At 39.4% G+C, this 24,995-nt stretch overlaps 1 protein-coding gene across 1 annotated transcript; it reads right to left on the bottom strand.

The window, feature by feature from the left end:
* Positions 1 to 917: 917 nt before the first annotated feature.
* Positions 918 to 24,499, bottom strand: LOC131426268 (uncharacterized). Its single transcript, XM_058588874.1, has 3 exons — positions 24,334 to 24,499; positions 21,796 to 24,078; positions 918 to 1,087 (listed from the first exon to the last, which is right to left on the bottom strand). Exons 1-3 carry the CDS (start codon positions 24,497 to 24,499, stop codon positions 918 to 920), a joined length of 2,619 nt encoding a protein of 872 aa, XP_058444857.1.
* Positions 24,500 to 24,995: the final 496 nt, after the last annotated feature.

The raw sequence follows: 24,995 nt of genomic DNA, 5'->3' as shown, positions 1-24,995 counted from the left end.
ATTTCATTCCAAAATATGTCTAGAATTTTTTTATCCTATTTATCTTAATACTACAATCGATTACCATTCTTTCTAACTACAATTTTCGAGTAACATTGAGTATTGATTCAGAGAGCATGCAGATCGATAAGAAAAAGGTATCATCTCACTGCTAGGTGGATAAAACACGTTTTTAAGAAAAACAAAACATTTTGCCTTTCCTTTATTCTTATAGTTTATAGAATAGCTGAAAAACCGACTTTAAATCCGTAGATCACCAGTGTAGTATACTATTCGACTCAGCGCGATGAGACTGGAAAATGTATTTGTGTAACTCTTGGGCTCTGAATCAAATTCCAAGAGCAATTGGCAGAGTGATACAAAATACAGCAGAGTGACGTAATCGACAAAATACATTTTTTTGCGTAAGCTTAGACTCTTTTCAAACATATTTTTTATTGTGAACCAAGTTTGAAGATTGATGAACTGTCACTTTCGGTTCCGGAGATATAATGATACCATTATGACCTAAGTAACGTAACCGACAAAACGCATTTTTTTATTTATCGGGTACAATTGTGTCGGAGATTGTTGTAGAGATTGTAAAAAGGTTAGGTTCGTTTGAAAGCTACTTTTGGGTTGTGAATCGAAGATATAATGGTATAAAGTGATCAATAATCAAGTTCAAATGTTTTATTACTGATGATATCTTTGATTTTAGAATGTTGTAGAATATGCGAGTTTACCAAATCAATCTGAATGAATCTGTGTCAAAAATCAGCTCAAACGCATGTCAAATGCAATTATCGTAATGAAATTAAAATGTTTAATGACACGGTTTGAACGACAAGACAAAAGCATTATCAAACCACTAGGGGAATTATGATGAAGCTTTCGTTTAACGGAATCGAAGGCGAATGAACCATGAACTGCATCAATTACTGGGAGGACAAACCCTCGTCCAAACAACCAAAGTCGGCACTTATGGTGGTCGGAGCCAAATGGTCCTCGAAAGTTATCTGACCGGTATAAAAAGGAGAGACCCGTAGGGTGCAAGATGGATCGATCAACTTGAGGACACCCTGCGGAGCCTTTGCAGCTACCGAGGCTGGCGGTGAACAGTTGTGAATGGATTAGAGACGACTGTAAGCCAATTATAATTCAAATATTTTGTGATTACTCAAAAAAAAAAAATTTCAATCCATAAAAAAATAACTGATCAAATCGAATTCGAGCCCGATATCTGATAGTAATTTTGCTAAGTCGTTCCCTCTGCACTAGTTCATCGGTAAAAACAAATTCGGTCAATCCCAATTTGTTTTCAAAATCTATTCATCGAATCTGAAACTGACGATAAACAGTCGACAGTCAGATCAAGAGCAGAACTTAAACACATAACACGAGAGAGATATTCATATTCAATTTCTAAAAAGCTTACACTTGGCTTTGCATTTTGCAATCGATTTAAGCAAAGTAACAACCCAGTTAGCATAAAAAAAAACAATTATCTGATGTGTTTCTAAAGTTCCTAATTAATGCCCTAGTCTTCTCAGGCAACATACAAAAAGATGCGATTTGTCTAAGTCGTATCAATTTGATATGAAAAAGTTCATTCGGTTTTTTTTCAATATCGATTATAAAGGCTTTAACCTTATAGTAGTTTGTTTCGGATTTGAAAAACATTCTGACATTATGTACGACGTGGAGAGCCGAATACAAGTAGACTGCGAGAAAGGCGATGGTCTCACCTATCGCACTGTTTTCGTCCCCCAATCATTAGGATAATTCAAAAAAGGAGATATAAAGATTCACCATTTAACGCTCTAGCTTCTAGCAGTACCTAACTATAAAAGGACAACTTAATCATAAAAGCCATCCCCTCCTATTAAAAATTCGAATCGTTCTGTTTCCGAACGGTCATATAGCTTGAGCACAAAAATAAGCTGCAAGATAAAATCCAACTAAAATCGAAGATTTATCCTTTTCTTGAACGAAGAGCCACTGCGTAGGTCCTTATCGCTTCCACCGTGATTTCTTCATCATTGCTGGATGCTTTTGCAATCATATATGTTAATATTGTCATCAATTCAAAGACGGGTAGAGCAAATCAAAAATATATTTTACCGAAAGGAATAAAAAGGCTATTCGATAGAATGATTTGTTCGATTTTCTCGAACTTTATCCTTCTGTTTGCCTTTTTGCCGTTATTCGAGACTTTTTAGTCAATATCAAAATCCCACCCACGAGCTGTTATAGTGCCGACCGGCGCAATCCTCCACATATTCTACTTTTATGGCCGTACCTCGAAGGGATGACATCGTCATCGCTGGACCGACAGGATCCAGCCCTATTGCGAGACGAATAGAAAAGCCCACTGTTCATCTCCCTTTAGGCTATCTTTTGTTTGTTTACGATTGTCATAACCAATAAAATATACCTTTTTTCATTTCCCGAATAGTACCGGTCCATCTGTGGATATGCTGTGCGGCACACCATCATCATTGCAAATAGAGTTGACTATGTATACATACAACACTCACTTATCTCACTCTTTTTTCAAGCTCTAATACAGGCCAACCTCAAAAAGGTTCAAACTCGTGCATCTTGTCGCTAGGGGACTTTATTCTACTCAAAACGGATTAAATTGAAGAGTTTGACGGACGCTATCAGAACTGGTTTGAAGTTTTAAATAAATCTAGCGCCAAAAATGTACGCAGCTTCCAAAATGTCGAGGGTATCGGTTACTATGTTGTGTTTTGAGCAGAACTTTAAAAAAAAATATTTAAATTATAGAAATACCCTGTTTTACAGTATATGGAATATATTGAGTCTCAATTTTTCGTTATTGGTTTTAAGCTGATCGAAAATGTCAATCGATGAAAAATATTACTTTGTTCATATGTATGTAGATAGTTACCATGTTTAAGTATTTCTTAGTATTTCGATCTACCTAACAGTAGCATCAGGTGTCACTAACATTCTAAATTCATCATACTGCGGTATGTAGAGCCATGAGTAGTTGTCTGACCCACAAGCTAAAACATTTGAGTGAAACCTACGGAAATCAATGAATGAAGAAATCTCTATTTGACAGTATAATCTAACAGACACCAAATTGCTTCACTGGTCAAGTTTTTCCAAGGAAAAAATTATTTTGAGTAGGGTGCATCAAATATTTCTTTACTGTTCGGTGTCCCGGGTTGGCCGTTCAATGCATAGGGCGCTGGTCTTTCAAACCTGTTGTCATATGTTCGAGCCCCGACCTGGAAGGATTTGTAGTGTCAGTAGAATCGTAGCACCAGCCATGCAATGGTTCTGTACACTCTGAATCGGCTGCGAAGTCTGTTGAAACAGAAGGTCAAATTCCGCTACAGGAATGTAATACCAAGGCTTTTCGGGATTCAAATGTAAATGCTTAAGCGACGAGCAAGCACGCGAATCTATAAATATAAGCGAAATTATTGCTAACCTTTTAGCCCTACGTGTAGCATGCCAGAGGTTGGTTGCTGAAATTACGACCTCCACACGCTTCCAGAATGCGTGACAGGTCCTAATTACTTAGTCTGGATACATTGATGTTTTCGGTCTTACAATTCTGTTGTCGTATGTTCTAGTCCCGACCTGGAAGAATTTTTAGTGTCAATAAGGTCGTAGTGCCATGCAATGATTCTGTACGCTATGCATCGGATGTCGGATCGGAGTCGGTTAAAACAGAAAGGGCGAGTTCCACAAAAGGAATGTAATGCCAAGCCTTTGCTGTGTCTTGAGAACATTTTTCTAGAATTACAATCTAGCATTGCATTTATACACCATCAGTGAGTTTAGTCGATCTCGGTTAGTAATTCAAAAAAATAAATAATACTTTAGCTGTTTTGCAATTACAGGTTTTTTCTTGCGGATGATTTTTCGAACAGGCCTTCATGACACGCCATACTCATTAATCCAGCGGTTTAAGAAACATAATACTTTTCTTCGGATCGTATTGTTCTTTGATTCACGGAAGTAAAGTTAGGATAATGCATTCCGATGTGAAACTTGACCTTCTGATTCAACAGAGTTCGGAGCCGGCTCCTAAGTGCTCAGGAATATTGCCTTCCTACGGTTACCACAATCTTTCCAACTCAGGTCTATACTATACGACATATGGTATGTTGGGCCAGTGCCTTATACACATAACCTTTTACTTGTCTCCTTTTGGAATGAACACCAGGTCCATGTTCTCGTCGATTACCGAATTTTTTCGCTGGAAATAGCTCACAATTTTCACACATCGCTCCACTCGAAGCTCTCAGATGCGATTAGTAATCATGTGATTTCACCACACAATCTCCTTCTACGATATTTCGTGCCGTAAAATCGCTTAGCTATTTTCTTCATTGAACACACTGAATTCGCCCGGATCTCTCTTTTGATGGTAGCGATATCGCTCTGGACCCGAGCTGACTTCGGATGACTAGTGGTCGCGTTCGCGGATCAATGATTTATATTTTGTTAAATAATCGAGTCTGAACTATAAAAGTATCTAGCATTAAGCTAGTGTGTTATTTTTCGATCAAGTGGAAAGAAGCTATTGGGGCAGATTTTCACTTCGAGAAGTTTTATCTTTCAAAACAACGAATCATCGATATGTCTCGAATCGTCGATATTCTCAGTGGCACACCGAGTGGATAGGTGAATTATCAAAGTGCGTTTCACTTAAAAACCACTGAATCTTTCAACAAAACAAGAGATTTGATTTAGGGGTTTATTCAACAACTGAAATAGTTCTTTGTCGGTTGGCGATATTCATCAATTTCTAACTGGAAATACTAAAAATGTAATAATTACTACTAAATGAGAAAAGCGAAAACTGCATCCGATAAGTAAACAAACGTCAAAAACTAAAAATGCATTTCCGTTCTTGGTTGCCATCAAAGATTTTTTGAATGTATGCTATTGGAATATCTCTATCTTACAATAAAACATATTCGCATCACCGATCAACACTGCTTTTCTCCATAAATACTTATTTATTTCATAGACAATATACATAAGTTTTTCTTCGCCGTGGCATCCACAATACATAGAACTTTAAACCTAATACATTTCGAATATCATATTAGTATGTTGGTATTCATTAGTTAATCTAAACACTGTTTTTATCAAGCGATTTGCTATTATAAATTACATTAAATAAAATTCATTCATTCTGTACATGATCTTATAATTATTTCCAGTTTGTTTGTATCAGTTCATCACTTTTATTCAATATAAAATAGCTGGCTATTGGTTGAACTCATGGAAGAGAAAACAGTCTAACATAAAATAAAATTTAAATTGGAACTCCAATGGACTTAATGAAATGATAAAGAAGTTTCATGAAAGGAAGGTCACGACAAGCAAGAATGTCGCGAACTGGGACATTGGATAGTCTACCTTGGGTACGCAAAGAATTTGTTAGTCGAGATCTGACACCACGATACTTCACTCATGTCCACACGACATGATCAATATCGCGATAACCTTCGCCACAAGCACAATGATTAGTCCAATCTCGGAAAGTCCAATTCAAACGAGATGTACATCTAACGTGTAGTGATTGGACATGAGTCTGGACATCAAGTCCCTACTCACATCCAGTCCCCTGAACCATGCCTTTGTCGATATTTTTGGAATAATTGAGTGCATCCACCGACCCAGATCATCTTTATCCCAAGAAGCTTGCCAGCTGACAAGTGTTCTTTGTCGGGACGCGCTATAGAATTCGTTGAAAGCAATCGGTCTCTCATAAATTTCACCCTCAATAGCACCACGTTTGGCTAAACTATCGGCTCTTTTATTGCCTGGAATGGAGCAATAAGCCGAGACCCAAACTATTGTGATTTGATAATTATTATTCAATATGACGTTCAGGCACTGTTTTATTTTGCCCAAGAAAAAGGTTCAGTTTTGCCAGCAGCGTTCGAGTTTGGCTTCAATTGCACTCAGACTATCTGTGAAGAGATAATAATTGTTTGGAGATAATGTGACGATTACACTCATAATGAACTGCTGCTAACTCTGCTATAAAAACAGAGATGCTGGTACTTGAAGCCTAAATCAGACCGAAACATTATTGTTGAATATATCAAACCCAGTAGCCTCTTCAATTCGTGATCCGTACGTGAAAAACATTTTCTCAGAGTCAATATGCCTGAACTTACTTGAAAATATTTTTGGGATTTCCAACGAGAGTAGGTGTTCCGGGATTCCACGCACTTCGCGCTGCATGGATGTGTCGAAAAATAAAGTTGAGTCAGGAACATTTAGGAGGCTGACACGGATAGGAATATATCTTTAAGGGTCGATTTCCTGTGACATATGGTTAAAATATACTGTCATGAATCTTGTTTGAGATTGAAGCTCACCTAGCCTTTCGAAGTTATTAATAACCATGGGATTCAGTACCTCACATTTTATTGTCAGTCGCGATGAAAGCTCCCAAAAACGATCTTTCAATGGTAGAACTCCCGCCAGAACTTCAAGACTCATTGTATGTGTCTAATGCATGCAGCCTTAAGCAATTCGCAAACAACGATACTGAATTCGCTCTAATTTGATAATATGAGAGTTTGCAGCGGAACAAAAGCAAACGCATCCATATTACATCACTGAAAGTATCGTTGTCTGATACAATTTTATTAGATCTTCCGGATGAGCACCCCATCAAGATCCTGTTATTGTTCGAAGAAAATTTACTCTTTGTTGGCATTTTGTTATCAGAAACCTAATGTGTCCTCCCAACGCGCATTTGAAATCAGACCACACCCCGAGGTATTAGAAAGTCAGAACCTGTTGGATCATTCTTCCCATAATATGAAGCTGCGCGGGATCATGCTTTCTTGAAAAGGCGACCAGCTCTGCTTCTCCGCAGAGAATTCGATACTCAGATGAACAGCCCAAACGGACAAGTTATCTAAGGTATCTTGCAATGGTTTTTCAGATCAATAGCTTTGGGTCCAGTTACTGAAACCACGCCATCATCTGCCAATTGTCTTAGTGTACATGGGAATACTAGACAGCTGTCAATGTCATTCACGTAAAAATTATAGAGGAGCGGGCTTTGACATGAGCCTTGCGGGAGACCCATGTAGCTAATTCAGAATTTCTCTGACAAAAGGTTGTGCAAAAAATTATTTATAATCGCTGGAAGTAAGTGTTGATGGAGCTTGTCTGAAAGAACATCAATGGAAACTGAATCAAATGTTCATTTAATGTCTAAAATTACAGATGCCTTTGGTTGTTTTTAAGCGAAGACAATTTGGATGTCAGACGAAAGTAATGCAAGGCAATCATTCGTCCCTTTATTTCTACGGAAACCAAACTAAGTATCTGACAACAAACCGTTCGTCTCGACCCAAGTGTCGAGACGTCGAAGAATAATTTTATCGAACAATTTTCTGATGCAGGACAACATTGCAAAGGGTCTATATGAGTTGTTATTGGAAGCTGGTTTCCCCGGCTTTTGAATGGCGATAACTTTCACTTGCCTCCAGTCAGGTGGAACAATATTTTGCTCAAGAAACTTGTTAAACAATTCCAACAAACGTCTTTTTGCGAGGTCGGGCAGATTCTTCACCAAGTTGAATTTAATTCTGTCCAACCCAGGAGCGTTATTGTTACAAGACAATTCCATCACAGAAAAGGGGCTATCAATGGAACCATTATTTGGAGAAGACTCCCTAATAATGCTATGCATTGGAACAGAATCTGGACGAACTTTCCTCGCAAAGTCAAATATCCATCGGCTCGAGTATTCCTCACTCTCATTTCCTACGTTACGATTTCTCATTCGTCTGGCCGTATTCCAAAGAGTGCTCATTGAGGTGCTCTTGTACTTGGTTTCTAAAGTCAAGAATTTTTCAAAATTCTGAGGAGTTCCTCCTCCTCGTTTTAAAAACGTCTTGAAAGCATTTTGTTTCGCGTGCTTAGCATCTGAGCACTGTTTGTCCCTCCAAGGGTTTGGAGGCCTTCTGTTAGACGATGGGCCAAGAAATCGTTTGGTTTGGGCTTGTTCTGCGGCCTCCAGAATCGAACAAACGAGGAAGTCATATTCTTCAAAGTGGGGGGAGCTCTTCGATTGAGTTCAAAGTACTTGAGATACTACTATTTAATCCAGTCAACATTTTTGGTCAAATCATATGGAATATTAACTGAATTAGCAATGCCTTTGTTACTACTAATAGATTGGTAAATGATCGCTATCGTGTAAATCAGGAAATACTTTCCTGGTGCAATCTAGTCGAATTGAAGTCGAGAAAAGAGATAAATCTAATGCACTTGGACGTGCAGGAGGTCTTGGGGTCCGTGTCATGCTACCCATATTTAATGCTAAAATTGTCTCAAATATTATATATTAGAGATGATCTGCTATCATTGTAAACGGATCATCCCGTGCTATTTGAAATCTCCTAAAATAAAACTTCAACTTCAACTTGAGCTCTTGGAGGAATATATACCGAAGCAATGCATATGTCATTTCCTTTAATGTTTATTTGACAAGCAACAACTAGAAGTAGATGGAATGCTTAATTTATATAAGGAATAACTTTTCTTAATTCCTAAAAGCACTCCGCCATACGGGGAGTCTCTATCGAGACGTATAATGTTAAAATCAATAAAATTTAAAGATATGTTTGAAATAAGCCATGTTTCTTTCACACAAAGCAAACACATCACATTTTTGACTGTGCAACAAAACTTTAAATGAATCAAGCACTGGCTGTGAAACGGAGCCTACTGGGTTATTGTCTTTTCTTGTGCTAGTTCCTGAATTGGATTGTGAATTTGACAAACCAGGTGACTAGGCACAGTTTTCTATTTTAAATTTAGCTTTTTAGATTTAACACGGCGATCATTTTTGAAGGTGTAATTTTAGGTGTCTTCTTTGGTATTTTGTTATTTGATAATCTCCTCTTTAAAGACCCTTGAGGAGTGACAAACGAGGTATCTTCACTATTTCCATCATAGTCAGATTCCTCTGGCTCCGCAGGATTTGAAAAACCGTTTTCGGTTTCCAAAGGTTGGACATCAATGATCGTTTTAAGGATTTCTGCATATGTGCGCTTAGACCGTACTTTTCAAGAAAGCTTAATTTTATCTTTACGCAATTTAAATACAGCGCATACTGAAAGACCATGAGCACTTTCCCCACAATAAACACATTTTTCAATACCTTTATCGCAAAGATTATCCTTATGAGGCTCTTGACAGTTTATACATTTAGATTTATTACTACAATAAGTAACTGGATGTCCGAATTTTTTACAGTGCGTGCAATTCATAACATGCGGTACGAAAAGCCGAACTAAAAGACGAATTTTATCGATATAGACATAGCTAGGCAACACAGATCCGGCAAATGTTATGCGAAACGAATCTGAGGGACGATAAGATTTAATACCATCGACAATATATGCTGAGTACAATTGCTTGCACTCGAGTATCCTAACTCCCTCAAGCATGGAGTTTTTAAAACGACCAACTCCATTTTTAGGTAAATCATCGGCTGTTAGACTTGCTTCAGTCACAACACCGTCAATTTCCATCTCCTTCGATGGAATGTAAACTCTATATTCAACAGCAAGTAATTTACAGGTCACAATATTGTTTGCCTGTTTCAAATTGTCAACCACAACTCGAATTTTATCTCTATTAACTTTAGAGATTTCTACAACTTTTGAAAAATGTGATGTCAATTTCTTTGTAATACGCATCAAATTTAATTCCTTTTTTTGAAAATAGACTATCCATGGCCCAGTGGTACCCTCTGAATGATGTTTAGCCCTTGGAGAATTTAAGATTTTACTAGTATCCGGGATCGGATTCGGATGATCTTCCATGAGATCATCCATTACATTACCTGTTTTTTTTTCTAAATGAATAATATCAAAATGAAAACTTATGTACAGTAAAATTTCAGTTATAAAAGAAATAAAAAAATAAATTACATTAAATCTACCTTTTTGCTGTTGTCTCTGTTCCTCTATCGTAAAGAACGATGTGAAGCTCATCCAACGATTTCTAATTGGCAGTCTTTTGGTATCGTATTCTGCTACCTCAGTTGCTCTGCCGTCGTTGTGGTCACCACTGAACTTGGTTGTGCTGCCTGTACCTGACCCCAGGTACAGTGCTATTGCTCTTGGTGGCGAACAAATGTGATCTTGCAGTGTAGCATCTCGCGATATATGTCGTCTCTTTCGATCCTACGCAGCGTACAAATTCTGGTACCTGGTAGATCAGCACTGGGTTGCTTTAGCACCTCTGTGCCTTTGCACCCCTTCGTCTTCGCACCTTCGTGCGATGGCACCTCTGTGACTCGTTACTTCTGCGTATGAATCTGCGTATGAAGAAGATGGTCTTCGTTGCTAGCTTTCCAGTCGAGAAACGTCCCGAATATTGCCTTGGCTATTAGCACCTGCAGCTGTTAACTCACGAGCAGTATAATCGAAACACAACTTCTTCACTTGAATGGTTTTTACTGAATGTAACACTGCTTTGTCAGAAAACGATCAACAACGACTAACATGATAAGCAACGTTTCTAGTGGAAACTATCTACGCGGATTGACAAACTCAAGAAATAACAACAAATGCGTTGTACGTACTTGAGGCGAAGTGGATTCTCTGACTTGGTGACTAGTTGGATATCAAGTGTTCGTCAAAGAAGCCATCTTGGAACACTACTATTTCTACTGTTCGTGAATGACATTGAGATGATAATTATCATCGTCGAAAGTAACGTATGCAGACGATCTCAAAGTTCATCGCATCATTACTAGCCCTGTGGATTGCTATGCTTTACAAACAAACGTTGATAGAATTATTGAGTGGTGTGGTAGAAACCATTTGAGTGTAAACATTGAAAAACGCAGTGCAATCCCTTTCTCACGATCGTGTTTGAATACTATATAACAGCTGTTCCAGTTCAACGCGTTTCTGCGTTTCGCGTTAAACATTAAGATTATGTAGTTTTGGAACTTATCAAACGTGTCGTCATTGATTTTGATGATGTGTACCAAGCCCGTACCCAGGATTTCGTTTCGGGAGGGGCCCACAAATAAGATACAATGCATCTAACTGATGATTCTTGTGTCTTTAGAATTTATTCATATTTTTTTTGAAGAGTGAGTGCAAGTAATTATAAACTTGAGTAAATATGTACTCACATATTTTGGATTGGACAATGAGGAATTTAAGCAAGAAGTTATATATGTCAAGGGAAAGGGACCGTTTTTTACATTTTTTTTCATCCAGTCCCATACTTCAGCTTCGACTTCTGGTTCCGGAAAAACTGAGTGATGAATATTAAAACCTTCAATTTTAAGGGTGTGTTCTTATGTAAAAAGGATGTTCTTATATGTTCACGAAGTAAAAAGGGAGCAAATATTTTGAAACTATTCAAGCTCTTCTAGTTTGCAAAATTTGTTGATTATTTGTCGAACAGATGGACGAGCAGATTCTAATAAATTTAAATTCAAATGAAGTGCCTTACAATTCCACATGATCCTATTTAATTTCATCAAGTCATCTTCCGTGTCTGGATCAGAGATGTCAGACCTGCAGATTTGTTTGTAAGCTGCAGACATGTTTCAGTTGTAGGCTTTTGAAAATTACGTTTTTTGTAGACGTTTGTAAAAATTTACAGACTTTTGAAATTGCCGCGGTCTTCTGTTTGTTCACTACACCAATTCCTTACATCATTCTTTGAAGAAAACTTGGAGTCCGCAGACTTTTTTCGAGTTTACAGACTTCTTCAACCCTGAGTATAAAAATTTTAATTCGTCATTGGGAGTGACGATGCAACAACAGAAAAATCTTCTTTGTAGCGTTAAAAAACTCTAGAATGGAACTCACATAAATTTCTCAGAGATGACTAGAACGATTTGAACAATTGTAAGAATGGATTCTAATGAAAGGTCTAATGGATTCATAGACTTGTATGCTACTTTAACCGAATTCGGCTTCCGGTTTCGGAACAGATCCGGAAGAAGCGGTCAGAACACCAAATTGAAACTCACACTCTGCTCTTGTATATCTGTGCATTATCTTGAAAAACCGATTTAGAATCGCTCCAATAATGTACAATCATATTTGCTGTCGAAGGTGTTTTTCTTTGTTCGAGGTAGTCCACAAAAAGTATACCGAGATAAACCCAAAGAACCGACTGCATAACCATTCCGCCCATTTTAGCCTACTCTTGCCGATTTCAGTCTATTGTCGGTTAATCATTCTGTTCTCTGAGGTATAATAACGGATCTAGACTTCATCAACATTAACTAACTGACACCATCATCATCAGCATAGGCGGACATGCTTCCGAAGTGTGCTCACGTACATCGTTCTAATCCTGAGTATGCAAGTGCGGCATCCAGCGCAGGACATCTTTTTCATTCGCAAAATCTTGCTAAATTATTTTGCTCAGTACTAATCTTTATGGCATTTTCTGGCCATCTAGTACCATTTCCTTTAATTTTGACATTGACTGTAATCAATGTGAAACCCGACTTTTGAGCTCGATTGCAGAAAGAAGCGGGTTACCTAAAAATGGTTGGTAAAATCTTCTAATTAACAGATCTTGTTAGTTGATGCCCCAAAAACTGTTCTTGATTCCGGAAATTGTGGTTAAAAATCCACAAATGGAAATTACTTTACTCCGATTTCGGGAGGGGCCAGGGCCCCTTGGGCCCCCCCCTCTGGGTACGTGCCTGATGTGTACATCGCTTTAGTACACAATATTTGTGAATGCGGAGAAATAATCTAAGCACCCTACCACAACTTCTTCTGAGACTATTTGTCCGTGGTTTGCTGTCAAACAATATCGATTTTAGTACTTTATCGGTGACACATCGACCTTGATTTGGCATTTCTTCAGTCCGATGACGGCTCGATCGCAGCGCTACGATCAGGCCGATATCGTGCTCAATCGATCCAATAACCCGGTGAATTTTGTCGACCCGCATCGAACAATTCTGCACTATTTGCATCAACTGCGTCAACCTGAAAAAGCTTTACGCTTTCATTATTTATCGGACCCGGGTTGGTGATTCAATGCATATGGCGCTGGTCTTACCAGAGATATTTTATATTTATTTTTTATCGATCATAAGGTCATTCGCCTCTTAGGGCCCTAAGTTCCAGTTGGAAATTCAACCAAGATATGTTCCGTCCTCTGAGTATCAGACATTCGTCGTGCTTCTTCCCAGTAAATCCGACCATCGGACGTATTGTACACCAAAGTTTTTGATTGCTTTTCGAGCAAAATCAATGCTTACATTGTGTATAGCTAGAACAAAAGAGTGTAGATATACCGAAGCAACCCAAGTTCCCCTGAGTTTTCTCACCGCCTCAAAAAGAAGTGCAACATTTTACCCTTGAAAGTACAAAGCATGTTATATGGTCACTTGGTCGTCTTTTTTGACAGCTTGAAGGTACAGAAAAATCTTTCCTGTTTCAAAGCTAAGCAATGTATTCCAGGAGCGGCTTATAAATTCGTTCTACTGCATCGAGGGAACTTTCAACGGGTTAAAGTTTCTTGGAAAACGAGCTGCTATACGCAAACTCTGTTAACTGTTTAAGCCTAATCATTCTTTTTCACCCGAAATTTTGGTAACTTGGGAATGTTTTTGAATAAAACAGTGTAATATTTCAGCGCAGTTTTCAGTTCTAAAATGGTCTAATTCAGTACCCCTGTCTAATGGTTCTAGTACCAAGAAAAGGAATTCATTCAGTATTTTCTAAACATCTTTTGCCGAAACCCGTTTTGTATCAACCTATATGTTTATTCATTCGGACCCCACTAGCCAAAAGTTCGAATAAAAGGGACTGATTTGGCTTAAGCAACTTACGAAGCTTATTAACAGAAATCTAAGCAACCCGATTTTTAAGTAATTTTCCACATCTGAAAGTTCGCGCGACGCAATCACACAAACTTCTATGCTACTTCCAGAATACATTGTTACTATGCAGCGAGAAAGTTCACACGAAACTTGTTCTGTACTCTTAAATTCTCAAAAATTCCGTGTGTACTTTTAAGCAACAAGATAGTGATTTTTTATGTCGTGTGACATAACATACTCCATAGTTTTTGTGTGCTCCGACTATAGCTATTTTATCAATCATTATCCTCTTAAACTCAGTAAAAATTAGGAAACAAAAAACGTTATAGTAACGGTACCGACATTTATTAGAAAATTCTAAAATCATCTCATTGTTTTAGCAACAACAACATACTCATTGACGCATCATGATGCTTCTGTTAATAATCTGAATATAGGTGCAATGGCCTTATTGCTTGAAAATTCTATTTCAACACTGTTGCTTCAACTTGCTACAAAACTTTCTTATGCACTCAGCAATTTCATCATAGCAGTAGGCGAAGAAAGGGTTCGGGTTCCATTTACCAAATCGAAACCATTAACGTGTCACTGTATAATGCTTCCCTTCGATTTCCATAAAAGACACATTTCCAACCTGAAGTTTAGCAGACAGACCAAACAACTTGCCTGTATAAATCCATTGCGCAATTCCATTTGAAAATCGGAGGGCCATTGAAATGGGGAATTCTTTCCGTTTTATGTTGGTATACTCCTTCCTATCCGAGGCCACCTTTGCCAATGCTCGACAACGTCAATCGTCTTTCTATTTCACATTAACACATATCGTACCGCATCCACAAAAAAGGTCAGACCATCGAAGCCGAATAACATGTTGATGGCTTAGTCGATATAATTGCTGATCTTCGTGATTGAATTTCGGTACCTAGCGAGACTAACAGTGATAATTGAATTTCGGTATCAGAGTTCGGTTTTCAGCAGGTGATTGTGAAGAGAACCTTTAAAGTGAGAATGGTTGTTTTAATAGCAGTGCAAATATTTTAACTACTGAGAAGGTAAACTTGAGTGCAGTATGGATGGGGGAAAATGGTAAGCCAAGATTAAACCAACACATTTCATTTCCATACATCAGCATTACATTTTTGGGTTATTCATAGGCTAATTTTGATTTAGAAATTCATTAGATATTTCATAAATAAATTAAAACGACCTTATGATAAGTAAACTTCAAATTCAAAATAAATTAAACCACTTCTTATTAGTATATCAGATATGGATACCATAGTGGCATTTATGTTGAGCTATTGTATTTTCACTATGTATGTACAAGTCTGTGCTAAGTAAAAACCGTACAAAAAATCCAAGTTAAATTCGAAAATTCGAAAAAACGTGTAACGTTGTAAACTATACAATTATAACGCTTTAAGTGAGTATTTGAGGAGAAATTCTCACTGTCTTGTAGTTGTAGTTCAAATGTTTCGTAGAATAGTCCCAAGTAACCAAACGTTTTGATAAAAAGAAATGATTTGATTTAATCACCTTACGAAACTCAGAAATAGCATTAACATAAGCAGCCCTGCCTTTTATCTAGAGGAAAATATATCATCGAAATATTTGATTCGAAAATGTGGGATCTCTTGTATTACTGTTAAGAATCATTTCTTTATGTTTTAGGTAGACTCAATAAAAATTGAATCATAAAAATACATTTTTCGAAAGAGCTACCTAATGTTTTTCTCAATTTAGTAATATTTCGCAGCAGACGAAAAATACTTAGCTAACATAAAAGAAAGAAAGGGAAATATTTCCGAGAGATCTTATATTTTAAAAATACTATTTTGGGAGTGGCACACCATACTGCTTCCCCCTAATTATTCACACTGGAAAGTTCAGGCGATGCATTCTAATGTACTTCCAGGAAGCTTCATGAGTACATTGTTCAGTTTATAAGCATTAAGAAAGGTCGATCCGAAATTGCTATATACTTTAAAATTACCAAAAGTTGCACGGCAAGAAAGTGAGTTTTTCGATGGTTTGGAAAATTATCTAAGAAGTGTTGCGATCAAAATTTGGCCAACTTCAATTTGACACATTATTTTTCATCGTGCATTTGAAAAACCTTGTACACTTCTTGTTTTGAATATGTGAGTGAAGTATTCAGTTGAAAAGGAGTAATTTGCCAAAATTTTGCTCGAATATCGCGAAAAATTCTCCTACTCGGCCGACAAGTCGAGGAACTGTTGAATATGGCAAATCAACCGTTTTATTCGTAATAAAAGTGTTTTGAGATTGTTTGTGAAGGAGGCCAGGAAGACCAGGGAATAAAAGGAGAATATCGATCCCTTCGTCAGAGATATCACAAATAAGATAGGAGGAGCGTCTTCAATCTTACATCAACCTAGAAAAACGAGCCGCACTGTTGACTTACGTCAAGACGGACTTTATTGAATCTCCTGGACATGAATGTTTCATGGCCACTAGAAGAGAAAAAGTGACAGAGATTTTCGAACACATAAAGCGGTTCAGATCAACAGTGAATAAATATATGTGCAGGAGTGCACGGTTAAATCGTCTAATGTGTTTGATCAAACAACACAATTGTACCGTTTTATTACGGTCGAATTGAACATCTTGCCATTTCAAGAAAAAGACCATGGTGATCAGGGTACTGACCGTGAATATGAACGCTTCCAACACGTCAGATATTGAACAATAGTAAATATTCGTTAAGCGAAACGTCAAGAAGTCACGAAAGGGCCATTCAAGGACCAGCTAGTGTCCTACGAAGAACCAAGGAAGGTGTGACCAAACAAATGACCCGACAACTTTCATTCTCTGAAAAAGAAGTTTGTGTGATTTTTGTTAATATACAGGGTCCGGCACTCGAAGTGTAACCAATTAAAAAGGCCATAAATTCAGTTTGGAAGATTACTTTTACTTAATTCAAAGTACAAAATGTGTAAAAATAATACAAAATTCAGAATCAATTCACTTTTGCTCGATATGACCACCTTTTGCCTTGACTTGATGACTTGAGAGAGCGAAGGAGTTGCTTCGTTTTGCCGAAAGCGGTTAATTTCCGAACATTGTATTTTCTGACGAGAAAATTTTTTCAATTGAGCAATTCGTAAACTCTCAAAACGATAGGGTTTACTTGACCGGCCGTTCATACGAGAATTTGAGTCATCGATTGGCCACCAGGAGGCAGCACCCGCAACAGATAATGGTTTGGGCCGCTGTAACCGCAGATGGGCGCTCTCCAATCGTTTTCATCGAGCCTGGCGTCAAGGTAAATGCGACATATTATCGGGAAAGTATTCTGGAGGTTGCTTTGAAGCCGTGGGCAGACAAACATTTCGGTGGAAGACCATGGACGTTTCAGCAGGACTCGGCACCGTCTCACAAAGCTCGAGTGAACCAAGAATGGCTGCAAAACAACGTTCCGAACTTCATCACGTCCACACAATGGCTCTCGAATTCACCAGATGCGAATCCAATGGATTATTCTCTTTGGGCCATTTTGGAGAGCAAAGTCCGAACTAAAAGATACACCAGTCTCGAGGCGCTGAATAAAGTTATTGTCCGCGAGTGGGCCAAAATACCTGCAAGTCACATTCGGCCAAACGAAGCAACTCCTTCGCTCTCTCAAGTCATCAAGTCAAGGCAAAAGGTGGTCATATCGAGTAAAAGTGAATTGATTCTGAATTTTGTATTATTTTTACACATTTTGTACTTTGAATTAAGTAAAAGTAATTTTCCAAACTGAATTTATGGCCTTTTTAATTGGTTACACTTCGAGTGCCGTATATGCAGTGAACTCGAAAAAGAAATATGCCTAATTGTTTTAATCAAACTACAAGAATAAAATCCTTGAGATAAACATTGTAGAACAAGGTTACCTAAATTTTAAATCACCGGTGATATTTTTTGCCTTTCTCATATAGAAAGGCTATGCAATCACTATGGTTTATGGTTTCATAGCCTGTTATTGCCTTTCATTTAGATCTGACTTCCGGTTCCGGAGTTACATGGTAATTCAATTTTCTTTGAAACAGCTCAACCGATTTACACAAACTAAGTTCTAAATAAAAGGTCTTATTGTTACCGATTTATTTTTTTTTTTAGTTGGTTTGACTTAAAGCCGCCATAAATAAGTTCAGTTTTGCAATGACTGAGCGGAAACATATATTGGAGAAGCCAAATGAATGAAAAACTAACAGAAAAGATGATATATTGGAAAAAGATACACTCAGAGACAGGACTCAAACCTGCGTTTTATGCATTCCGTAGGTACGCGCTACCATTTCGCCACTCTGAATCTTGTTTTAGTCACTCTACAACGCCAGTATAAAGCGAGAAGACTAGTGATTGATGGACAGAGAAGATGTTTGGATGTAAGGTATCGATCGGGTGACGGCCAGGATGTAGACCATGTTCGATGTACGTTCTACTGTGTCTGACTGGCGTTTCAGAGTGACTAAAACAAGATTCAGAGTGGCGAAATGGTACCGCGTATGCACGGAATGCATAAGAACGCAGATTCGAGTCCTGTCTTTGAGCGTATCGTTTTCCAATAAATCATATTTTCTGTTAGTTTTTCATTCATTTGGCTTCTCCAATATATGTTTCCGCTCAGTCATTGCAAAACTGGTCTTATAGTTTCCAAAAGAATCCAAAACATTTTATCCAGATCCGACTTTCGGCTCTGGAACTAAAGCGTGATAAGTGGAAAATTACGAATTTTTTTCACAAACTATGGTCAAAAACAGGTACAAATCCCATAAAACAGTCTGTTGGACCCTATCGCGTCATGTCTTAACAATCCCAGCTGCGATGTGCGGCATTCATCATCTTTATGCGACAGTAGAATTAAAGAGCAGCATGTAACTCACGAAACTGCTCTGTACGATTCTGAACTTCATAAAACGAAATATTTCGGGAACCAGTGAAATAAGAATCGGAATTATGATGGAAGTCACCCTTAACCGAAAAACTTTATTAGGATAGCGTTCTCTTATAGCACAACGGTCCGTTCGCGGCGCTGGTTTATTTCAATTGAATTCTTTCGCTACCTTTCATCTGACATTTCTGCTAACTAGCTTTACTAAGTCTACCTACACATGCCTACTTGGGGTTCGGGCTTCTTCGGTAGAAAGCAAAAAACGTCGAATTCAAACATCGCCCCCACCTTGAAATACAATATTTCAAAATCTGTACTACCTAGTATAGCGTATTAACTACTGCCTTACCAATACTTATATCTATCATAGTAAATTCTTACACATATTTCGCTACATTCTCTGGACAAATGACAAATCGTAAACAATGAACATTATTCATCTCGCTCAATTATGCTTTGGGTTTCCTGTGTGAATTCGTTTTCCAGTACCGCTCTGGACTAAATTGGTGGCTCTACTTCGGCTATCGGATCAGTATTGCTCAAAGGTAATAGGCAGATTTTTGTTACCGGCCGTTTGATGATCCCACGGTTTGTTTTAAGTGAAACAACGCGAATGAGGTTATCGCCTCCTGGATGCACACAAATTATTCTCGCCAAAGGCCACTTAACCGGTATTTGGAATTCGTCTACGATAACCGCCAACCGCCCGGGTTGGATATCGGTGTTTGGATTGCAGATCCTTGTTGCCCGTTGCAGCTCCTGTAGGTATTCCGTACGCCAACAATGCCAAAACTGTTGATTTAATCTTTGCAGGTACTGATAATGGTCCAGCTTTCCTATGGGAATCTGATTGGTATCAAGTTCCGGAAGTGCATTCAGGCTCGATCCAATTAAAAAATGAGCTGGTGTCAAACAGGAAAAATCATTTGGATCCTCCGTCATTGGCACTAAAGGGCGTGAATTCATACTAGCTTCAATTTGAGTCAGCAATGTTGTCATATCTTCGAAACTCAGTCGTGTGTTCCCGAGTTGACGATACATTTGCTTTTTTGCCACCTTTACCGCTGCCTCCCATAAACCACCAAAATGTGGGGCCTTTGGAGGATTTAAATGCCAGGTGATAAATTCGTTAGTGCAAGCCTCTTGAATAGTATTCTGATTATCGAGCAAAATACGACGTATATCATCCAGTTCATTTTTCGCGCCTTCGAAGTTTTTTCCGTTGTCGGAGTAAATATGGGACGGCCGTCCACGACGGGCGATGAATCGGCGAAGGGCAGATAGAAATGCTTGAGTCGAGAGGTCACTGACTAATTCTATGTGCACAGCCTTTGTGCAAAAGCATATAAAGATGCAAATGTATGCCTTTACAGAAGCGGCGCGTTTATGGATTGGTTTTAAATATAATGGACCGGCAAAGTCAATTCCGGTTGCTGCGAATGGTTTATTAGCGGTGACTCGAAGTGCGGGTAACTGTCCCATCTGCTGGGTGACGGGAATAGGGCTAGCTCGAGCGCATTGGTAACAACTTCGCATTACGCTTCTGATTAATCTTCTCCCATTAACAGGCCAGTAGAATTCTCTCATAGAGAAAGCGTTGAGCGGACACCACCGTGTATCAACATAAGGTGATAATGCTTGGCTATCAGTCGAGCATATGGATGGAAGTGTGGTAGGAGAGCAGGATGTTTGAATAGATATGGCTGTTCAGATAACTTTAGTCTCCCTCCCACTCGGATGGTACCTTCCGGATCAATGAATGGAACAAGGGAGCGAATATGGGACCGTTTTGAAAGGGTTTTGCCAGAACTCAAATCCTTTAACTCTTCCGTGAATGAATCCGCTTGGGCTAATTGCACCAAACGAGTGTTGGCTGCTGATATTTCCTGTACTGTCAACAGTTGGCTAGGTGATTCTCTAATCGCAGAACCTGATCGCGATCTAGTCTTAACTCGTACGTTTTGGATGAACCGAAGGCAATATGCAACTATTCGACCAAGACGAAGATAAGATGAACACAGATTGAATATAGGGTTGTGTGTAGGGCGTGAATTTAGTACCGCCACCACTTGCTCTCTTCGGCGTTCATTTCCTGCTTCTGGATATTCGGGGATGACTGAAACCGGCCACTGGTTCTCGGGTAACACGAGCCAATCAGGTCCATTGGTCCATAACTTATTTGATAGAAAATCATCAACTTCAACTCCTCTCGATACTAAGTCAGCTGGGTTCTGTTTGCCTGCCACATGATGCCATGAGGAACCCTGCGTAAGAGATTGAATTTCTGATACTCGGTTGGCGACAAAGGTTTTCCATGTGCTAGGTTCGGATTTTAGCCATTGTAGTGTTACCATTGAGTCCGACCAAAAGTCAGATGATGTCACATTCAAGCTAAGAGCGTGGACTACACAGTTATGTAGCTTAGCAGCTAGATCTGCTGCACACAGTTCCAGGCGGGGGAGTGTTACACGCTTTAAAGGCGCCACGCGTGATTTGGATGTTAACAATTGAACTCGAATATTGCCTTGTTCATCGATTGATCGTGCATAGACGCAACAACCGTAAGCCTTTTCCGAAGCATCTGCGAAGGTATGCAATTGCAATTTTGAATTTGGTAATAAAGCATAGCGAGCTATGCGGAATTCGGAAAGCTTTCGTAACTGTAGCATATAATTTTGCCATTTATCTTTTACCGGATTTGGAACTTTGTCATCCCAGCCACCAGATAGCGACCAAAGCTGTTGCATTAATATTTTAGCGCGAATTATCACCGGTGAAACTAGTCCTAAGGGGTCAAACAATTGGGATATGGCGGAGAGAATTGATCGCTTTGTTGGATGAACAGATTTCTGCTGTACTTCAGAGTCGAAACGAAGAGTGTCTCTTTGTGGCTCCCAACATACGCCTAGAGTTTTAACCGTTCCGTCCCTATCAAATCGGTGTTCAATAGGTGCAGCTACTTGGCTTGAAGTTAGACCATTCAGCACTCGTTGGTCGTTTGATACCCATTTTCGTAAACAGCACCCTCCTTTTGCGAGAAGTTCAATGAGTTCGTCCCGCACACTTATTGCTTCTGCAGTCGTCGCCGCTCCTCCGATGAAGTCGTCGACGTAAAAACCCTTTTGCAAAGCGTTGGACCCGAGCGGGTAAGCAAGTCCCTCATCCTTAGTAAGTTGCTGAAGTGTCCGCGTGGCCAAGAAGGAAGAGGGTGCCATTCCGTACGTTACGGTTAGCAATTCACATGTTTTAATCGGCTGGTTCGCTTGAAACCTCCAAAAAATACGTTGTAATGCGGTGTCTTCAGAATGCAGCAAAACTTGGCGGTACATTTTTTCGATATCAGCTACTAAAGCCACGGGATACGTTCGAAATCGCAGTATAATAGCAATCAAAGGATCTTGTACTACGGGACCTACGAGTAATGCCTCATTGAGTGAGAGCCCAGACGTAGTTTTTGCCGATGCATCAAATACCACCCTTACTTTAGTGGTAGTGCTTGATGCCTTGATGACGGGGTGATGTGGCAGATAACATAAACTCGGTGGCTCGAGTTCCTCGTCTTCAATGATACGCATGTGCCCGAGAGCAAGATACTCCTCCATGAATTGATGATAATCTTGCTTCAATTTTGAATTCTTAGCCAACCTTCGCTCAAGCAATTCAAACCGTTTTTTGGCCGTTTCTTTCGAACTACCTAGCATCATGTTGAAATTAGAATGTCGTGGCAGTCGAACTATATACCGTCCGTTCGGCATTCGAGAGACTGTTCGAGAGTAGAATTTTTCGCATTCCTTCTCCTGTGGCGAATAATCGGATCTAACTAACAATTCTTCCATCTTCCAGAATCTTTCCAGCTTTTCCTCGAGCGATTCCACTGACGTGGCGAGTACGTTGCACGAAAGCACTTTACTTGGAACCTCACTGGCATTCACGGGACCCGACACGACCCATCCGAAAACGCTATCGACCAAAGGTGGCAACGACTCGGAAAGTTGTAATCTGGCAGCGGACGTGAAAAACGTGAAGAAATGTTCATTACTTATCAGTAGATCGATTGTGCTGCTTCTGTTGAATTCGGGATCAGCTAGGAATAAATCCTTCGGAATTTTCCAGTGGTCAATGGAAAAGCTTTGACCGGGTAACTTCGGAATAATTTTCTCCATGACAATAAAATTTATGTTGGTTACGAAGTGTTTCTTTCTGGAACGGATTTCTGTAGTGACAGACTCTGTTACCAGCTTGGTATTATTCCCAACCCCGCTCACAATCATGTTTGTTTTAGTGCGCCGAAGTCGTAAAAGTTGAGCCATATTTTCAGTTATCAAATTGGCTTGCGACGCGGAGTCGAGAATCGCCCGCGCGAAATGCTCTTTTCCATAACAATCAACGATTATTACTATCGCAGTGGGTAAAACTATATTCGTCGCACGTTTCTTTACTGGATAGCAACATATTTTATCGATTTGGTTGGTAGTAGTAGCAGCAGTTAAAACCGGATCCTCAGTGTCTTGTTCACATTGAGTAGCATGTACATAGGCCTGATTCGCCTGTTCCGACCTATATGACCTTGGGTCTTGGGCAACTCGGTAGTAGTTTTCATCATAAGCCGGATGAATCATGGTATGGTGACGCCTTCCACAGACGCGACAATTGTCTGGCGAAGGACAGTCTCTGGCATAATGAGTGCTACGGAAGCAGTTCAAGCACAATCGTTTTGAGTTAATGACGTTTAATCGCTCGTCAATTGACATTTTACCGAATTTGAAACATTTCAAAAGAGGATGTCGTTGATCGCAAGCATGGCATTTAAGCATTGAGCTACTGTGAGTGGAATTGGGCCGATTTCCTTGACCTACAGGTTTTGACGTTGACACCTGAGAGCATACAAGTGAGGTTGGTGGTGTCTGTTGATGATTTACTGAGATGGACTCTAGAACACGATTTCTTCTGTGCAGGAAATCGACGAGATTTTTGTATGTCGGTTGGTTAATTGTTGACGCATGATCTTCCCAAGCTTTAAGAGTGTCATCGTGGAGCCGCGTGCATAATAAATGCTCCAAAATTGTGCTCCATGCCTCAGTTGGTTCTCCCATTTGGTTCAATCCTTTGACATGCCTCTCGAAAACGTCTACAATCGCGTGAAGATCTGCTGCGGTTTCCCGTTCCATGCGGGGTATATCAAACAATGCTTGTAGACGTCTCTTCTTCATTAGATATTCGTTTGAGTAGCGATTTACTAAGGTGTCCCACGTACTGGCATAATCAGCGGCACTGATATCAACGGATTCGATTAATTGAGCTGCTTCACCCTTCACTGCTGCTCTAAGATAATGGAACTTCTGAATGTCTGGAAGATCCGGGTTAGTGTGAATTAATGCATAGAATGTGTCGTAGAATACACGCCAGTCTTTATAATCTCCGGAAAATTCTGGCAATGATATTGACGGCAATTTGAGACCCCTGATTGCGGAAGGACCCCGAGGGAGTGTATTTTGCGAATCAATAGGAACGCCAGGGAAGGGTAATTTGGATAATAGGCCAGCCTTTATTTTGAAAAACTGCCTCTCGAATAAGGATCTTTGCTCTTGATGAATAGCCATACCTTCTTCGCTCATTTCCATCTCTTCTAGCGTGCATTGTACCTCTTCCAATTGTCGTCGAAGCTCGTTGAGATCCTCTAAACGTAGTGATACCTCAAGCCCGTCTTGCTCTTCGTTGAAATCATCCAAAAACTCCATAGCTCGATTTAATGATGCTATCAGGGTCATTCTGCGTACTGTAGCACGATGCCTTTTCGCGTGGTCCTCCATTTCAGTAACTCGGTTGGGACGAGCAAACAGAAGAGCTCGTCACAAAGTGTTCTTAGTAAAGGCTAACTATGCCTTGTATGACGTGAATAAGTAGGTTTAATTTCTCGATCAATAAAATCTCTGGCAGCTAGATGGTATTTCAGCTCCACCGGACGAACGGGATTTCGCTTAGCAGAACATCTAAACGTTGTGGATGAAGTGCTTGAAAATAACGGTCAGAATGGCTTGGTGATATCTAATCGGACGAATACGGCTCAAACGTTGGAAATCACATGAAATCGGAAAACAGAAATCTAAAGGGTACCCGGCATTACAGCATAAGGCGTTGGAATTACAATTACCTTACGCCTATCTATTATAGGCATTGTATTCTGGTTGTGCTCCAATGGCTGACAACAATGGCGCCGAGAGTGGCTTGGTCTTCCCAAACGGCAATGGCGTCCTAGGTCTCAAA

Source organism: Malaya genurostris, chromosome 1 (genome assembly GCF_030247185.1).
Source record: "Malaya genurostris strain Urasoe2022 chromosome 1, Malgen_1.1, whole genome shotgun sequence".
Lineage (NCBI taxonomy): Eukaryota > Metazoa > Arthropoda > Insecta > Diptera > Culicidae > Malaya > Malaya genurostris.
The sequence above is the reverse complement of the archived record's forward strand: the minus strand, read 5'-3'. Positions and strand labels throughout refer to the sequence as shown.